This window comes from Natrix helvetica (genome assembly GCF_964273705.1).
Source record: "Natrix helvetica genome assembly, chromosome: 7".
NCBI lineage: Eukaryota > Metazoa > Chordata > Lepidosauria > Squamata > Natricidae > Natrix > Natrix helvetica.
The window spans coordinates 58,993,055-59,009,611 of record NC_138558.1 but is presented as its reverse complement, the minus strand read 5'-3'; the positions used below and the strand labels follow the sequence as shown (position 1 = coordinate 59,009,611).

At 35.4% G+C, this 16,557-nt stretch overlaps 1 protein-coding gene across 3 annotated transcripts in view; it reads left to right on the top strand.

The window, feature by feature from the left end:
- Positions 1-16,557, top strand: part of MARCHF1 (membrane associated ring-CH-type finger 1) — a 162,260-nt gene that overhangs the window by 106,192 nt on the left and 39,511 nt on the right. For 2 of the 3 annotated variants that reach the window (XM_081959672.1, XM_081959671.1), the window contains 2 exons: positions 7,898-7,977; positions 8,235-8,989. In XM_081959672.1, coding sequence (XP_081815798.1) covers positions 7,898-7,977; positions 8,235-8,982 — 828 coding nt within the window. In that variant the 3' untranslated portion in view covers positions 8,983-8,989. Of the gene's footprint in view, positions 1-7,897; positions 7,978-8,234; positions 8,990-16,557 lie in introns of those variants that run through there. The other variant, XM_081959673.1, reaches the window with a different exon arrangement.

The following is a 16,557-nucleotide window of genomic DNA, read 5'->3' as shown; positions in this document are numbered from 1 at the left end:
GCAGGGGAGACTGGAACCGGTGGGGAGGTCAATCCCTCGGTTGGCCACTGCCCAGCTTTCTGCCATGGTGCCATCTGCTGAGGGAGGGCATGTGCCCACTGGCATCCCTCCCATCCATGACCTGGGGTTAAGACCCATCCCGGGGTTGCCTGCTTCACAGGTTGCAGCTCAACCAATGATGGCTGGCTAGGGGGTTTTACGTGCCAAGGACCGTCCTGCTGGCTTGGAGGAGTTATGGGCCAAGTAGGTGCCCTTTGCTGGCTTGGATGAGTTATGGGCCAAGTAGGTGCCCTCTGCTGGCTTGGAGCATTTCCCCGTGCTGATGGCAAAGGAGTTGATAAGTAGCATCTCTTCCATCCAAGTCCTGGGAGGAAAGCCCAATTTACTGCCCAATTTGCTTCATTTACTGGTTGCAGCCCCATTTGTGGTGGCTTGCAAGTGACAGATGCTGGAAAAATTCCTTCTTCCTGCCTCCTTTGAAATTCCCATTTTGAAAGGGAATCTTTCTTCCAGCTAGTTGCATGGTGATAAGCCATTTTATTTATTGCCGTCTGGAAGGAGCCCAAACCTCCGTTCTAAGGGTGGTTTTTTTTTTTTCCAATCTTGCTTCTAAGCTGGGGGGGAAGGAGGGGGAGCATGCACTCACAGTTTGCTGAAGAAGTTTTCTGAGATTTCCTTCGTCTTGTCGCGTCTCCCCCTGCATTCCTCCAGATGCAATTAAACTGGAAACAGCATTCCATTGCCTTTGAAGTTCCGTACTCAGCTTCTTATCACCAAAAGCTTCTCATTTATTCTTCGCTGATATTTACGCTGTCCCGGTCAGCATTGGGAATGCCGAGACCCCATCACCAGATCTTCCATCACCAGCCCTTCCCCCTTGATAGGGAGAGGGAGCTAGTGAAATATTTTTAAAGTTGAGAGTTGAAATAATGTTAGGGTTCTAAATACCATGCAGAAATAAATCATTGTCCAAGGCAAAACATCTTTTAAGGTCCAATTTATTCCGCAGGCATGTTAGTACGGCTATGGAAATTTCAACTCTGAATTACATCCTGTAAGTTCACCTAGTTGAAAGTTCATGATCTCTCCCCACACCCACAAATCCATCACATGTTCCAATCATCATCTTCCACGCTGGCATGTACACCCATCTTCTTCCGGCCAGGTGTCGAGGTGCTGAGACAAAAGATGACCTTGGCTTCTACAAAAGAATGTCAACAATCCATTCTACAATCCTACTCCTTTCTATTCCCCCCTCCCAACTACTACACTATTGAAACAGCATAGAAAATTATAAGAAAGTGTGGCAGGCCAAAGATCCTAAAAAGAACATAACTACAGGCCTGACAGATTGTTTGAAATAAGTATAATATTCTCGGTAGTACATTCATTTTTATCGTTGCTATTTTCCCTAATAATTATAGTTGTAGTTTCCCCCATAATTCTAGAGCTTTTTTTATTTGTTGCACTAATTTTGTATAATTATTTTCTTTTATAGTTGAGCACTTTGCAGCTAGCCATATTCCAAGATATTTAACTTTCTTTGTCACGTGCAGTCCTATTATTCTTTCTAATTCTTTATTTTGTTCTTCCTTCAAATTTTTAGTTATCATTTTAGTCTTTTCTCTATTAATCTTTAACCCTGCTACATCTCCATATTTTCCTAATTCTCGCATTAAGCTATTTCCTGTTTTTAGTGGGTCTTCTATAATGAATACCAAATCATCTGCAAAGGCCTGGATTTTATACTCCTCTTTTTTAATTTTAGTTCCTCTTATCTCCGAATTTTGTCTAATTCTTATTAGCAGACTTTCAAGCATCAGGTTAAAGAGCAAAGGTGCTAGCGGGCAACCCTGCCTTACCCCTTTCATTATTTTAAAGGTCTCTGTACTTTCCCCATTTAATAGTATATTTGCCCTTTGGGTGGAGTATATCGTTTCTATTAATCTTTCAAATTGGTCCCCTAATTTCATATTCTTAATTTGTTGTATCATGAATTCCCAATTTAAATTGTCAAATGCCTTCTGTGCATCCAGAAAGACAAGTGCCATGTGTTTCTCTGAATGCACCTCATAGTACTCTAAAATATTTGCTATTATTCTAGTGTTATTCCTGATTTGTCTTTTTGGGAGAAATCCATTTTGGTCTGGATGTATATAGTCATTTAATAGTTTTTTTCAATCTCTCTGCAATTGTTGTGAATATTTTATAGTCGGCATTTAACAACGAGATTGGCCTATAGTTTTGAATCTGTTTTTTATCGGCACCTCCTTTAAATATTAATGTAATATGTGCTTCCCTCCATGAATCCGGTATTTTTGCTTTCATCAGTGCCTCATTGTACATCTCCAACATCAAGGGTTCTATTGATTCATTCAATTCATATATTATTTTGTACCATTCTGCTGGGAATCCATCTGGGCCTGGCGTTTTATTATTTTTCTGTTTCTGAATTGCCTGTTTCAATTCTAGTTTTGTTATTTTTTTTGACAACATTTCTTTCATATCTTCTGTTATTGATGGGGTTTCTTCTCCATTTAGATATTCTTTTATTTGTTTTCCATCTACTTGTTCCCCTTTATACAGATTCTCAAAATACTTGTATGCAATCTTTTTCTTCCCTTCCATTGTATGTTGTAGTTCACCAGTTTCTTCTTGAAGTTGATATACTAAACTTTTTTCTCTTTCTTTTCTCAATCTATATGACAGCCACCTCCCCGGTTTATTTGCTTGCTCAAAGAAGTTTTGTTTTGTTAGTTTTAGGCCCTTTACCATTTCTTCCTGGTCTAATATATTTAATTTATGTTTTGCTAACATCCAATCCTTTCCAATTTTGTCACTTTGTGGCTTATTTTGTAATTCTATTTCTAAATTTTTAATTTCCTTCTCTAATATCTTCTGTTGTACCCATTTTTCTTTGTTTCTTTTTGCTGAATACACTATAATAATTCCATGGGAATAAGCTTTCATGGTGTCCCATAAATTTTGTATAGATGTCTGTTCTTTTGTGTTTTCCTTAAGAAATAATTCCAATTTGTTTCTACATTTTTGAATAAATTGTTTTTATTTTAATATTTGCAAATTTAACATCCATCTTCCTCTAGTTTTTTTCCCCCTTTCCAGATTATTTTAATGGGGTTGTGGTCTGCCCAAGTATTTGGTAATATTTCAATTGTATGTATTTCTGCCCCAATTTCCCCATTCATCCATGCCATATCAATCCGTGACCAGGTTTGGTGAGGGTTGGAATAAAAAGTAAATTGTTTTTTTTCTGGTTCAATTTTTCTCCAAATATCTATCAAGTTTAACTCCTCCATCATCTCAAACAAAGTTGTTGGTAATACTTTTTTTATTTTTAGTTTTTTTGTCACTTACGTAATCTTTTTTACTGAGAGACAGAAGAGGATTCAAAGGCCCAAGAAGAAGACAGAACTACTGTTAGCCATGAAAGCAACCAGCTAGGTTCTACCAAAAATCCTTAATTAACTCTTTAGGGAATTTAATAACAGCTGCACATTTAACAATAGCTTGCTAAAAAGCTAAAAATAGTAATTTTTTTCTGGACAGTGAGAATTGTGAACAGCTTATAAATATAGTAGTGGTTTGGCTAGACTGGAGCTTGTTGCTATGACAATAAATGTCATAGTAGAGCCCACATACTTTGCCTGCAACAGGAGCTAAATTTAATCTCACAATTTTCAGGTAAAGCTGTAAAATCACAAAATGTGTATGTGTGTGTGTGTAGCACATATAATACTTGAATAAACTCACTCTCCTGGTATAAATCTTTTGTAGTAACCACAGGTTAGGAAGATGGCCAGCACATTGAAAGACCCCGCCTCCCCTTTTTGTTAATTAATTTTTAACATTCGTTGCCTCTTTTAAATTTTATATATTGTTTTTCGGCTTTTAATATTTTATTGTACACTACCTAGCACCCTCCAGACTCCCTCTGTATGAGAGATAATTGGTTGTTAAATGTGATAAATTAATAATAAAATAAAGAAGATCACCTCAATTTCAAACCTCTGGTAAAATATATGGTATTCAAAGTATTTAATTTCCTGAACATGCCATTAAAACAATAGTGTAGGGATGCCAAATGCAGATCCAGCCCATGTGGTCCTTAGATCTCGCTCGCAAGCTCGCAAACAGTGAATGACCAGCCCACGGTGCCTTTCCCAGTAAAAATGGAGCTCAGGAGAGCCTCCCGGGCTCCGTTTTCAGTCACGATGCCCCCCTGCAACAGTCTTCCAGTGAAAAAGGGTCCTGTATTAATGTAATTTATCTACTTCAACTGCTGAAAAAACAAAATAGCTTTGATGTGCATTGTGTTTAGTAGAGCTATTATAATATATGCTCAAGATACTTAATTTGACTAAGTCCAATTTCTGTTTGTGATACAAGTACTATATCATCTGTTACAACAGGGATGCAATATGTCTATTAGCTAATTTTAGGGAATGGTGCTTCTCCCCTTGATTTGTTTCCAACCATTGTTTCTTGTGCCTTCTGGTGCTTTGGAAAATAAGTTGACCCCCTCTTCTTTGTGGCAGCCCCTCAAATACTGGATTACTGCTACATTTTCACCCCTAATTCTTCTTTTGTCCAGACTAGGCATACCCAATTCCTGCAAGTGTTCTTCATGTGTTTTAGACTCCAGACCTTTAATCGTCTTAGTTGCTCTTTGCACTTTTTCCAAAGTCTCAGTATATTTTTTTGTAATGTGATCAAAACCGAAGGCACAATTCCAGGTGTGGTCTTACTAAGGTTTTATAAAATAATACTTATACTTCACATGGTTTTGATGCTATGTCTCTGTTTATACAACCAAGGTTTGTATTAGCTTTTTTGGCTGCTACTGTCTCATTTTTAAGGGATCATCCACTAGGACTCAATGTTTCCTCTCACAGATACTGTTTTTGAGTCAGGTTTCACCTAATCTGTACTTGTACCTTTGATTTTCCCTGCCTAAGTGTAAAACCTTGCTTTTCTCCACATTCAATTTCATTTTGTTGGATAGGGCCCATTGTTCAAGTCTATTAAGAGCTTTCTGGATCCTACCTTTCTCTGGGAACTAGATAAAATGTGGATCTGAAATCAATAAATGTAGTATATAATGATCACCGGCCAGTTGGTCTTAAGGTCTTTGCTATGCATGCACGGGGGGGCACATGCATGGGGCCACTCATGCATTACATTTTGGGGGTTCGGGTGTACATGTGTGCATTTGCACAGACACACTTTGGACACTTGGTCCGCAAAAGGTTAGTCATCACTGCTCTAAGTCAATCCAATTGACTAATTTATTGGATAAATGTCTAGCATAGAACTTATTATATTTAAGAGGCTAATAGGCCAATAGTTAGTGGGCAGGTCTTTTGTAAATAGGCACAATAATGTCAAGGCTCCACTTGTCTGGAATTTGTGCAAGTGCGATCAATAAACAAATCAGTAAACAAAAAAACAATAGGGATCCATCATTCCAGATTATTTTGTAGTATTTCAGGCATGATAAAATCATTGTATTTAGCTTTTCCAGGGTTTAGCAGATTAATTGGTGTCTTTATATCAGCAATTATGGCACCCAATTATAACTGGGACCCGATTTTGTGTGCAGGTTGATGCTGATTTACCTTACCTGACTTAAATAGATCTATCTCAAATTGGAAAACTTTAATTGTGCCCCATATATTACCTATAAATGTCGAGGTTTAGCTGGGCATAATTTACGTTTGTTTTCAGTAGTTATAAAGCTTAATCAATGCCAAATGTCTTTTATCCTCAGTTCAACTATGGTTTATTCCTAGAATTTACACTAGTGAAATTAAACTAAATAGATTTCAATCTCTGCTTGCTGAAAATAGTGAAATAATGTTTAATTGGAAAATTACTTATAAATTTTAAAACAACCTTGCAGTAGGATATCCTATGCTAGATTCGAACTACCTTTCAGTGGACAAGATCCTCACAGGCATTTTGTATCATCTCAGTGAAGCTTGTTTTATTCATGAAACTAAAAGCAAGCATGCAAACCAATCTATTGTTGCTATTTTTTAAATAATTATTCCATATCTTCACCTTGACTGAATGTATTATTGTTTGGAGAGATTTTAGCATTGTGTTACAGAACAAAATGCATATTAATAATAGGAAGAGCAAGCAGCATTTTTGTATATTAGGTTATTTTAAGTATCTACCTTTTTGAAGAAGAAAAGAAAACTTGTGGAAAGATGGATAAGAAAACATGATGTACCTTGGAAAGAAAAATAGAATAGAATATTCATTTTAAAGGAAATTATTTCGGGCAAAATAAACCAAATTATGACCAGTGGGACTTCTAGCAAACAATAGCAACAATTTAGTGAAAACATTTTCATCATTTTAGAAAAAAAATATGTCACTGTGATGTTGATGATTTACCCTAGTTCACATATGTACCAAATAATGAGCTATAGTAATTTGCAATAACAATCAGCAGGAGAATATCAACAATTAAATACACCCATGATAAAACTGAGACAAAGTGCATTTATATCTAGATACACTTAATTACCGCAATTCCTTGTAAAATATTAAATTCCTAAATATTGAGATGAATCAACATAGCATACTCACAATGTTTACAGCATTTTCTTATTGTCTTAAGCTTTTCTTATTATTTATTAAGCATTTATCTGAAATATTTACATATAGACCAGAACTTGGAGCAGGAAAGGATTCTTCAGCACCCATCTCATTTCTATCTGATTCCATGGTTTACTGATTACACTTTAAGATGAATCTTGTTAACAATGTGCAATGTATTTGGTCTGTGAATAAATAATAGCAGCAGAAGCAGCAGACTTGGAAGGGACATTGAAGGCCGCCTACTCCTGCTCAGCTAGGAGACCCTATAGGATTTCAGACAAATGGATGTCCAGTCTCTTCTTAAAAGCCTTCCATGATGGAATAGCCACAATTTCTGAAGACAAGCCATTCCACTGACTGATTGTTTCTGTCAGGAATTTTTTCCTTAATTTTAGGTTGCTTGTCTCCTTGGTTGGTTTCTATCCATTGCTTGTTTTGCCTTCTGGTGCTTTGGAAAATAAGTTGGCCTCCTCTTCTTTATGGAAGCTGTTCAAATATTGGAACACTGCTGTCATGTCACCTCTGGTCCTTTTCACTAGACTAGAAATACCCAGTCACTATTGCTATGTCACTATATATATATACAGCCCAGGTTCAAATCCCAGTAAGGGTATGGCTAGCTGATGAGAGCTAATTAGCTCGAAATAGATCTATACTAGTCTCCCTTTATTTATTTATCAGTACAAATACAAATATATATATATATATATATATATATATATATATATATATATATATATATATATATATATATATATATATATATATATATATATATATATATATATATATATATATATATATAATATTTTCAAGAAACAATCTGAATTTCAAATAATTTCAAAATGCTGACAATTATATTTGAACTATAGGATTTTTTTTCTTTATCATTTTTTTCATAGTATTTTTTTTATATAGGAATCAGTCAGAACAATACCAGTACCAGTTTGTCTTAATTTTTTAAAAAGTAGTATTTTTAAAAACTTTAGCAGCTGGTTTTTCTTTACACATTCACAACTGAAACCAAATGAGAACAGTTTCTAAAAGTTTGTTCCTCAAAAATGAAAGAAAATGTTCATGTGATTTGTAGCGTTTACTTCCTCAAATGCGTTTTGCTTTAATAACAATTTCCTTATTTTACAAGCCATGCCTCTGTGAAAGCAGAGTGAAGAGCTCGAAATATATATAAATCATGTGGAAAAGTAATAAAATATCTATGTTTTATTTTATGGACAAAGAATCCAATTTATCTAACTTCTTCCAACAGGCAAGTAGTCCTACTACAGGGACAGCTCCCGGAAGCCAATCACGGTTATCTGTCTGCCCATCTACTCAGGACATCTGTAGGTATGTGCTAAATTAATACTCCCAATCTGTTTAGTACATGTTCTCTTTGTCTAATGAGCTATGGATATTACTTTTGTCTAATTACTTTCATGTACTTTCACCCATCTGCTTTTTTATCATTTTCAATATCATGTTCATTTTCCATTTGATTCTTTTACTTTATTTATGTTCTCTCTTTTTTTCCCCCCTCTCTCTCTGTTTCCCATTCCCCTCTCATTTTATCATTATCCATCTCCTTGTCCTCTTGTTCTGTTTAGATCTTCCACTTTACATGAGCTATCAGAGGATAAATTTGAAACATCCATCCATGTCATGGGGCTGAGTTCTGCTAGGAAAAAGCATGTTAAAAAGGTGAAACAAGGTGTTAGGCAGAGAAAGAAGGCCGAGGAGAATTCTGACGATATAGTAAAGCAAAGAAAAGATAAGAATGTCAAGTCACATCCCAAGATCACAAATCCTCGATGGAACGCCTTTTGTAAAACAACATCCGATTCTTCAACTTCAGATGAAAATTATTGGGCCCTAGTTAGAAAAAGAGATAGAGCTAAAATGCTTAGGAAAACGAGAAGACAGAACCCTCCAAATGTTTCTACAGATGAGGATTGCAATAAGAACGCTATTGAACTTGCCACGATGGGAATAAGTGAGGAAAGGAAGTCAGAGCCTGAAAGCTATAATCTAAATAATAGGAAGACAATTAGAAGATATAAAGAAAACTCCCTCTCGTTATCTTCTGTGTCCTCTGTGGAACCCAACTCCTTGAGACGGTCTGGAAAACACCAGAATAGCCATCAGGATCCAGAACCTTCCACCTACATTAGGAAAGGTAGAACAAGCAAGGAGGACAGTGGTTCGGAGGGAAGCACAGGCAGAGATATTTTTACAGTTACAGGAAATGGAACACCTGCTGAGACAGGGGCTTCTGTGACAGTGGCTGCTCGGAACCGTCCTGTGTTTTATGATGACTTATCTGAGGATTTTGACGTATGCAGGTTTGTCTCATAATACAAAAGGAATTGCTAGCTGGCTATCATAGATTACTCTAAAGATGTGGCTATGTTTTCTTTTCTATAAATCATGTTCCTTTTTGGAGTTTATATAAGTATGACTACATGCTTGCCAACTAAACAGCTCGAATGGTGTATAAACTTTAATTATGAAATTGTAAAAAACATTTGAGACATCATATTTAACTATTTCAGATTAATAATACCAGATGCACAGCACATTTCTCTTTAAAATAACACATTCTTTTTCCTTTTCATTCTTTTTTCTTTTTAACTAAATTGTGCGACAACAATTCAGTGAAAATCTTTGTTGTTATTTGTAAGAACATCTTTCTAATTTGCAAACTGTCATGTTTACAGACCTTCAGTTAGTCTTTATAAATATATTCTTTGCCTGACCTAAATGTAAATGTTCCATAATTTATGCTCTCTTATTTTGACCTCCCCTTTTGGGTCAAACCAAAATGCCCTTTATTACTATATTTGTGGTAACCATCTCTGAAGAAATATAGCTGCAAGAGCAGGGTATTAGAATTTATGGTGCTGAATATAATATAAACATTAATGATGTTTTTCAACAATATTATTCTAGTGACAGCACTCATTTATGGGTAACATAAGTATATTTGAAATTTTATTATTCTAGATAGATAGATATAGATAGATATGAATATTATTATATAAAGATAAATATATATTTTCAAATTAATTAACGCATTGTACTGCCTGTGGAAATAATTTTTTTCAGTCTGATATCAAAACATTAAATCAACAAACAGCTCATCTCTAGAAATCAATGTTCTACAAATTTCCCCCAATGAAATCAATGATAATTGTAGCTTAAAGGCTTCAGGAGAAAACTAAGATCATTAGAAAACTGCTAGTATATTATGCGTGACAAATAAAGTTAAATACTGAAAATTAGTTTATTATTGGGTTTTCCAAAATGGGCTTTGCTTTAGATCTTTCTATTTTTTTGTGACACTCTAGAAGAATCTTGAAATTATTAATTATATCACTTTGGGATGAATAATCCATATAGTTTATGAATCTCTAAAATAATATGTCTCATAAAGTGATTTTATTATAGTCATATCCTTTCCTATGACTAGAAAAAATATGGCCTTATACTCTGAAAATGGAAATGATTTAAATGCAGTTGTGATTTTTTTAGGCATAACATCTTTGACACATTGGGAATTCATTTTGAAAAATGTGTAAAAGGAAACATTTTTATGCCCATCCATCTAATTATTTTAACCATCATTTAAATTGTGGACAAGAATTATCCTATAAAGATTTTTTTTGCTTGAAACAACCACCAAGGGATTAGAGTGCATATGGATTCTTATATGTTTTGTCCTATTTCCCCATTTATGGCCTAATAAATATTTTTATTTTAGTACGGTCAGTTACTCAGAAAACCAGGAAACTGACATGCTTCTATGAGGACATTTGGGAAAGATTAAAACAATGATAGATTATGCTGTCATCACAGAATTCTTGGCATTAATCCTTGTGAATTGGACTCCTCTCCTTTCCCCGTTTTTTGGATACATACATACAGTATTTCTTTTCATAACTCCAATGGGTATAAAGTACATTTTTAAAACATGCTGCAAAATCTGTTGCTTGTTACTTTCTATCAACAATAAATGGCAGCTAAACAAGCTGAAAAAAATTAGGTGAAAGATTTATAATACAGTAATCCTGTGTCAGCCAAAAGTTAGCTTCCTTTTTTACACTGCAAAAAAAAGTTGCAATGCTCCAGTAAATTAAAACCAATTTTGGTCTGTTTTGGGTTAGTCAGTTTCTTTAGAAAAGGGTCATTGGTGTTCTCTGAGCTTCCTTGTTTTCTTGCAGATGTTTCATTACCCAAATTGGGCTCACATCATCAGTGCTAGTAAGGAGTGCTGTTTGCTGTCAATTTATATTCTCACGGCTTGCCTTTCAATGTTGGTGAGAGTGGTCTTAGAGATTCTTTGATTGGGCTGTTTGCTGTGGACTTCTTTGGCAGTTTTTTGATTGGGGCATTGTTTACTTGATTGTTGGTCTGATATTATCCTTGGAATTAATCTACCCTGAACTGGGTGCTAACAGACTGGGGGATAGTCTATTTTGCATAGTAGTCTATAGATGTTGTTAATGTCTATCTGTCTATTGATGGTTGATTTGTCAGACTTCCAGACGTCTAGAAATTCCCGGCCATTTTTGGATTTGGCTTGGTTTAAGATGGTCACATTTCCCTAAGATATATGTTATGAATTTAAAGAATTTTCATCATGTCTTCTGACAGCAAACAGCACTCCTTACTGGCGCTGATCTAGTTTGGGTAATGGAACTTCTGCCACGAAACAAGCACGCTCAGAGAACACCTCATGTCAACCCTGAGCTACAGATATTCTCCTTTATTAGTTTCTCCAGAAAGAAGAAAAAATGTAACAAAATATTTAAAAAGACATGACAATAGGTATTAAACAGATTCATTTGAATTTAGCATGATTTACACTTGTATTCCACATCTGAACACCTGCATCTAAAAGGCTTAAAATACAGTACATTTCACTGTTTTAAATTGTCAGCTAGGTATTAAAATACTATTCATAAAAAAGCTAACCAAAGGCACTGTGTTCCAAACACTGGACAACAACAGGTTGATGATGATCCTTTATTTTCAGTACAATTCTGTTTGCTGAATTTGTCTGTAATTTACAGAATCCAAGTTAGAGAATTATATATTTCTTTATAAGTTCCAATAAGCATTTTAGTGTTTCAAGTACGTATAGTATACTCTTAATAGCAGCCATGAACTTTATCCATACACTTATCACAAAGAAACAGTGGATAAGTTAGAACTACATTTTAGGATACTGAAGATTATTAATGCTATTGCTGTACTATGTGTTGCTGGTTTATACAAAATAAAGCAGAACTGTTTTGTACTGTATAGTTTCTAGAGGAAGTGTATCGTGTTTATACTTCCTTTGCATATCCTGTTTGATTTTCTTTTTAAGTCTCAAAGCTACGTGAGGCTGCAAAACAGGGTATACTTCAGAAAATCTAGCCATCCTCCCCCCAATACACCTTCCTTATATGTGCAGACAAAATAAGTGTAATGTCTGTATGTGTAGCCCCACCCCCAAGTTTTCTTTCTCAAACAAACAGCATTTCCTATCCCAAAATTTCATAAAGATTTCCACTCTCTAATGAAGGATTAATGCTTTATTAATTATAAAATGTTTAACTTGAACTGTTAAAACTAACCTTTTATACAATATGGAAACTTGGTAGTTTAAAGGAATTGGAAGAGAGATATGGCTTCAGATTCTGGTTTTCTAGAGAAACAGCTTGAATCTGGGTGCAAATATAACTGAAAGGTTTTCATTCCTCATTACTTTCTCATTAGTTTAATTGTTCTCTGTGGGAGGAGCAACCAAGCACGGCTGATTGCTTCCCTTTTTTTTTTCCCACTCACACAGGATTTCCTAATCTTTACCAGAGGTAATCACAATCAGGATTATGGAAAATATAGTATTTTCCTGGTGCTTCTGGCTTTTGAGGGAACTTCTTCATCCTGACAGGGTCCTTAATCCCTTAGAACAGGGGTCTCCAACCTTGGCAACTTTAAGCCTGGAGTAAAGCTGGTTGGGGAATTCTGGGAGTTGAAGTCCTCCAGGCTTAAAGTTGCCAAAGTTGGAGACCCCTGCTTTAGAAGTCAGTTGTGCCAATTTTTAAATACTGAGAACAGAAAACGTTGTGAGGCAATTAGCCTAATCTCCAGTTGAGCAATCGAAGTATGCACAAAAAAGCATGATTCTGAACTTCTGCAGCTCCTTGAGTAATGGATCTTCTCTCCTACTCCCCCCCCCCTCCAAAGAAAATAGTTACCATGCCCATCCATGTTTGTGTTCATTTTTCTATTTGCAAAAAAAAAAAGGTGACATGTCGATAGCCTAACTGGTTAAAAATACATGATCCCTTCTGCTATTTAAAAGCTATTTGGAGACCAAATAAATCATATGTTGGCATTTTTACAGTAAATACAGGTGCATTTTACAGTAAATTCTAATTATGACTTAGTTGTAGCAGAAGCAGGAAACAGCCAGAATTTAACAGGCTATTTGTTTGCAGATTTTTGTCTCATCACACTTACAGCCCGAGATATTATATTAAAAAGATTTTTGTGGTTTCCTGTTGTCTTTAGCTGGGGATCAACTAGCATTAAGGCACCTAATCTATTACTTTGTTTTCTCACCCCAAGTAATTTTCTTGATGTTATGTTTTAGTCCCTTCTTGAAATCTCCAAAGAATCTAAAACCTAACAATACTCAAGCAACTAAATATGAATACTAGGGCATGTTGGCTGCATTTTAGGTAGAAAACTTTGTTCCTTGCTGCTGTTTAATATTAAATGATACAATAATAAGACACATGTTCTTAATTATGGTTATTATCTTCACAATAGACCAACATCTTCAACCTACTTCAAACCATGGTTTGCAATTCTGCTTGGTCCAAAGCTGATAACTATAATTTTTCACTTTAGTTAAATGGAAAAATATAGTTAATTAGAAACTTGGTAAATTATTACAAAGAATTCAGGGAAGATGCCAATACAGAAAAAAAAATAGATCCCCCCCCCCCATTTACTGAAAGATTGTTGTCTGAAATGACCCAATGTTCTAGAACAGGAGTCAAACTCATGTCGTCACGGTGGTGTCATGTGACGTATCGGGATTTTCGCTAAACCAGACATGGCTAATGCATGACACATCTGTCCCGTGGGCCATGAGTTTGACAGCCCTGTTCTAGAATAATTTCTCTATTTCATTATCTCTCTTTTAAATTCTATTTTAGATATGTTGTTCCTATTTTTTCCATTTAAAATTTTACAGTTTTTCATTTTAAAAGAAATTCTAAGAGAACCTGCACATAATTGTAACATATATGCATGCACATCAGAACAATAAAGTACATTAATACTACTATCTATATAGTACAGTTACCAGAAATTGCCAGGTAAACAAACAGGATCCAAACCAACAACAACCTACCTCTTTGGGAAGCCAGAATGCTGGAAAAGCGAATTACATATTTCTGTATGAGTTCTGCAGAACCATTTGTGGAAGAATTCACAAAAATGAGAGTTGTTTCTTATTCCTGATCATGGAAATGGAGAGAACTATTGTCATGACATGTGGAATGTGCCATGTTTGTTTTTCTTCCAAAGAGACAACAGAACTTTGCCACATCTGTCTACCCTCCAATTTATCAGGGAGGATGTTGAATTATTTATCAGACACAGGAAGTTTTTGTAGATGGTTAACAAACTTGACGAGTTTCCCAGAAGATAAAGGAAAGACTAGCAAAGGCTATAGCGAAAAAGGAAGAAGCCTGTCAAGTACACCTCTTTTTCTTTGGAGCTTCAGAAGGGAGTGTTGATTGTTCCACATGCAGGGGTTTTCTAGACTTCTGGAAGAAGTATAGTTGCACAGACTTGAGAAACTGAGGAACAAAACTTTTATAGGACCTGCAGATGAAAAGATCCTATGTTTATAGGATCTGTCACTCCTAAAAAAGAAGAATGACAGGCAATGGTGAAAAACTGAAGCAACATTCTGTTGACATAATACATTGTTAAGAAAAATGTGCTGCGTTCCTGGACTCACATTCAGGATGTGATGGAAGGACTCCCAATATACTTTTAAACAATTATCTTTTTCCACTGATCCACATCGGAACAAATGTCATAGCCAAAGACTTGAAAGAATCTACTACAAAGAGTTTTGTAGAAAGAGCTTGGAATTTGTGTTTGCAACTATAACCTTAAACTTTAAGTTACCTTATTAGGAAGGATAAAAGGAAAAAATAGTGCAACAGCAATGAGCTGGTAAATATGGGAGGGAATAGGACAAGTAATAGAGTCCAAAGTTTACCGTGTCCACAGAAAAATGCACTGAATATGAGAATCAAACAAATAGTTTTAATGTAAAAGAAATATGGGTATCATTAAACATAATGGGGTGAAATTCATGAATATCCTAAATGAATATGCCAGGCAAAACAGGCATGTCGTTATATGTAAAGGAAGTGCACACAGAATTTGAACAGGAGGATCTAAGTGAAGACTACTTGGGATAAGAAAGAGGAAAAAGTAGGAAAAAAATTGTGGTATAGATTATCATGCCAGACAAAATAGATAATAATCTCATGGATAAAATTACATAATGTTCAAGGTGAAAAGTTATAGTAATAATAGCAGACATCTTTGTAAATCCAATTTCACCAAGTTTCATCCTCAAAATTTCTTGCAAATAATTCTGCTGACTGTTTTATTTTCCAGAAGGCTGGAGAAACATCAGAGAGATTAGCTTTCCTAGATCTATTTCTAATCAATTCTAAAGAACTGTTTTAATTGGTAACAACTGGCTGTTTTGGGAGGAAACAATGATTTCATTGTGGATTTTAAGATACAACAGCAAGAAAGATTGCAGCATAATCATACATGCATACTAGATTTCAAAAAAAGGCAATTTTAACAAGCATAGAGGCAGATTACTCTATACAAACATTATGGGTTAAAATGACCACCACAGGACGGTGAGGAACTTCTTAGAAATGAGCTCCCAGAAGTAAAATTACACATTTACAGGAAAAGAAATGAAGCTTGAAGCTGCTGTGGCATAAGAGTTAAAAGGAACATGCCAAAAAAGAAGAAGAAATCAGAAAGGCAAAGCCTAAAGTGCGAAAGGAACTGAAGCTTGCAAAGAAAACTAAAAGCAACCCCCCCCCTCAAAAAAAGCCTTTTGAGGATAGTAAACAACGTGAAGGAGAGGATAGAACTCCCAACTCCTACTGTGCTTTGATCTTCCACACAGAAGGGAATTGTATTCAGACAGTACTAAATAGAACAATTGACACAAGGAAGGAATGGGAACCCAAAGAAAGTAAAGGGTTAGGGAGCTTCTGGCTAGGGTTTTGAATGGGTTTGTCTCCGGAACTCATTCAGTTAGATCTGAGAGTCTTGAAGAATATCAGAAATGTTGTTTTGAAGTCCCTTTCTGTAATTTTTGAGAAAACATAGTGCTAGAGGATTGGAAAAGAGATTTCTGTCTTCAAAAAAGATATAATTAAGAACCATTATCTTGAAGTTGATACCAGAGAAATCTCTGGAATAGATTGTTAAATTTGTCAAAAATAAAATGATACTAACAGAATAACAGAGTTGGACGGGACTTTGGAGGTCTTCTAGTTCTATCCCCTGCTCAGGCAGGAAACCTTACACCATTTCAGGCAAATAGTTGTCCAGTCTCTTTTTAAAAACTTCCAGTGGTAAGCTGATTAATTGTTCCAAGTGTCAAGAAATTTCTCCTTAGTTCTAGGTTGCTTCCCTCCTTGATTAGTTTCCATCCATTGCTTCTTGTCCTGTTTTCAGGTGCTTTGGAGAATAGGTTGACTCCCTCTTGTTTATGGCAACCCCTGAGATATTGGAACACTGCTATGATGTCACCCCTAATACATCTTTTCATTAAACTAGACATACCCAATTCCAGCAATCGTCCTTTATATGTTT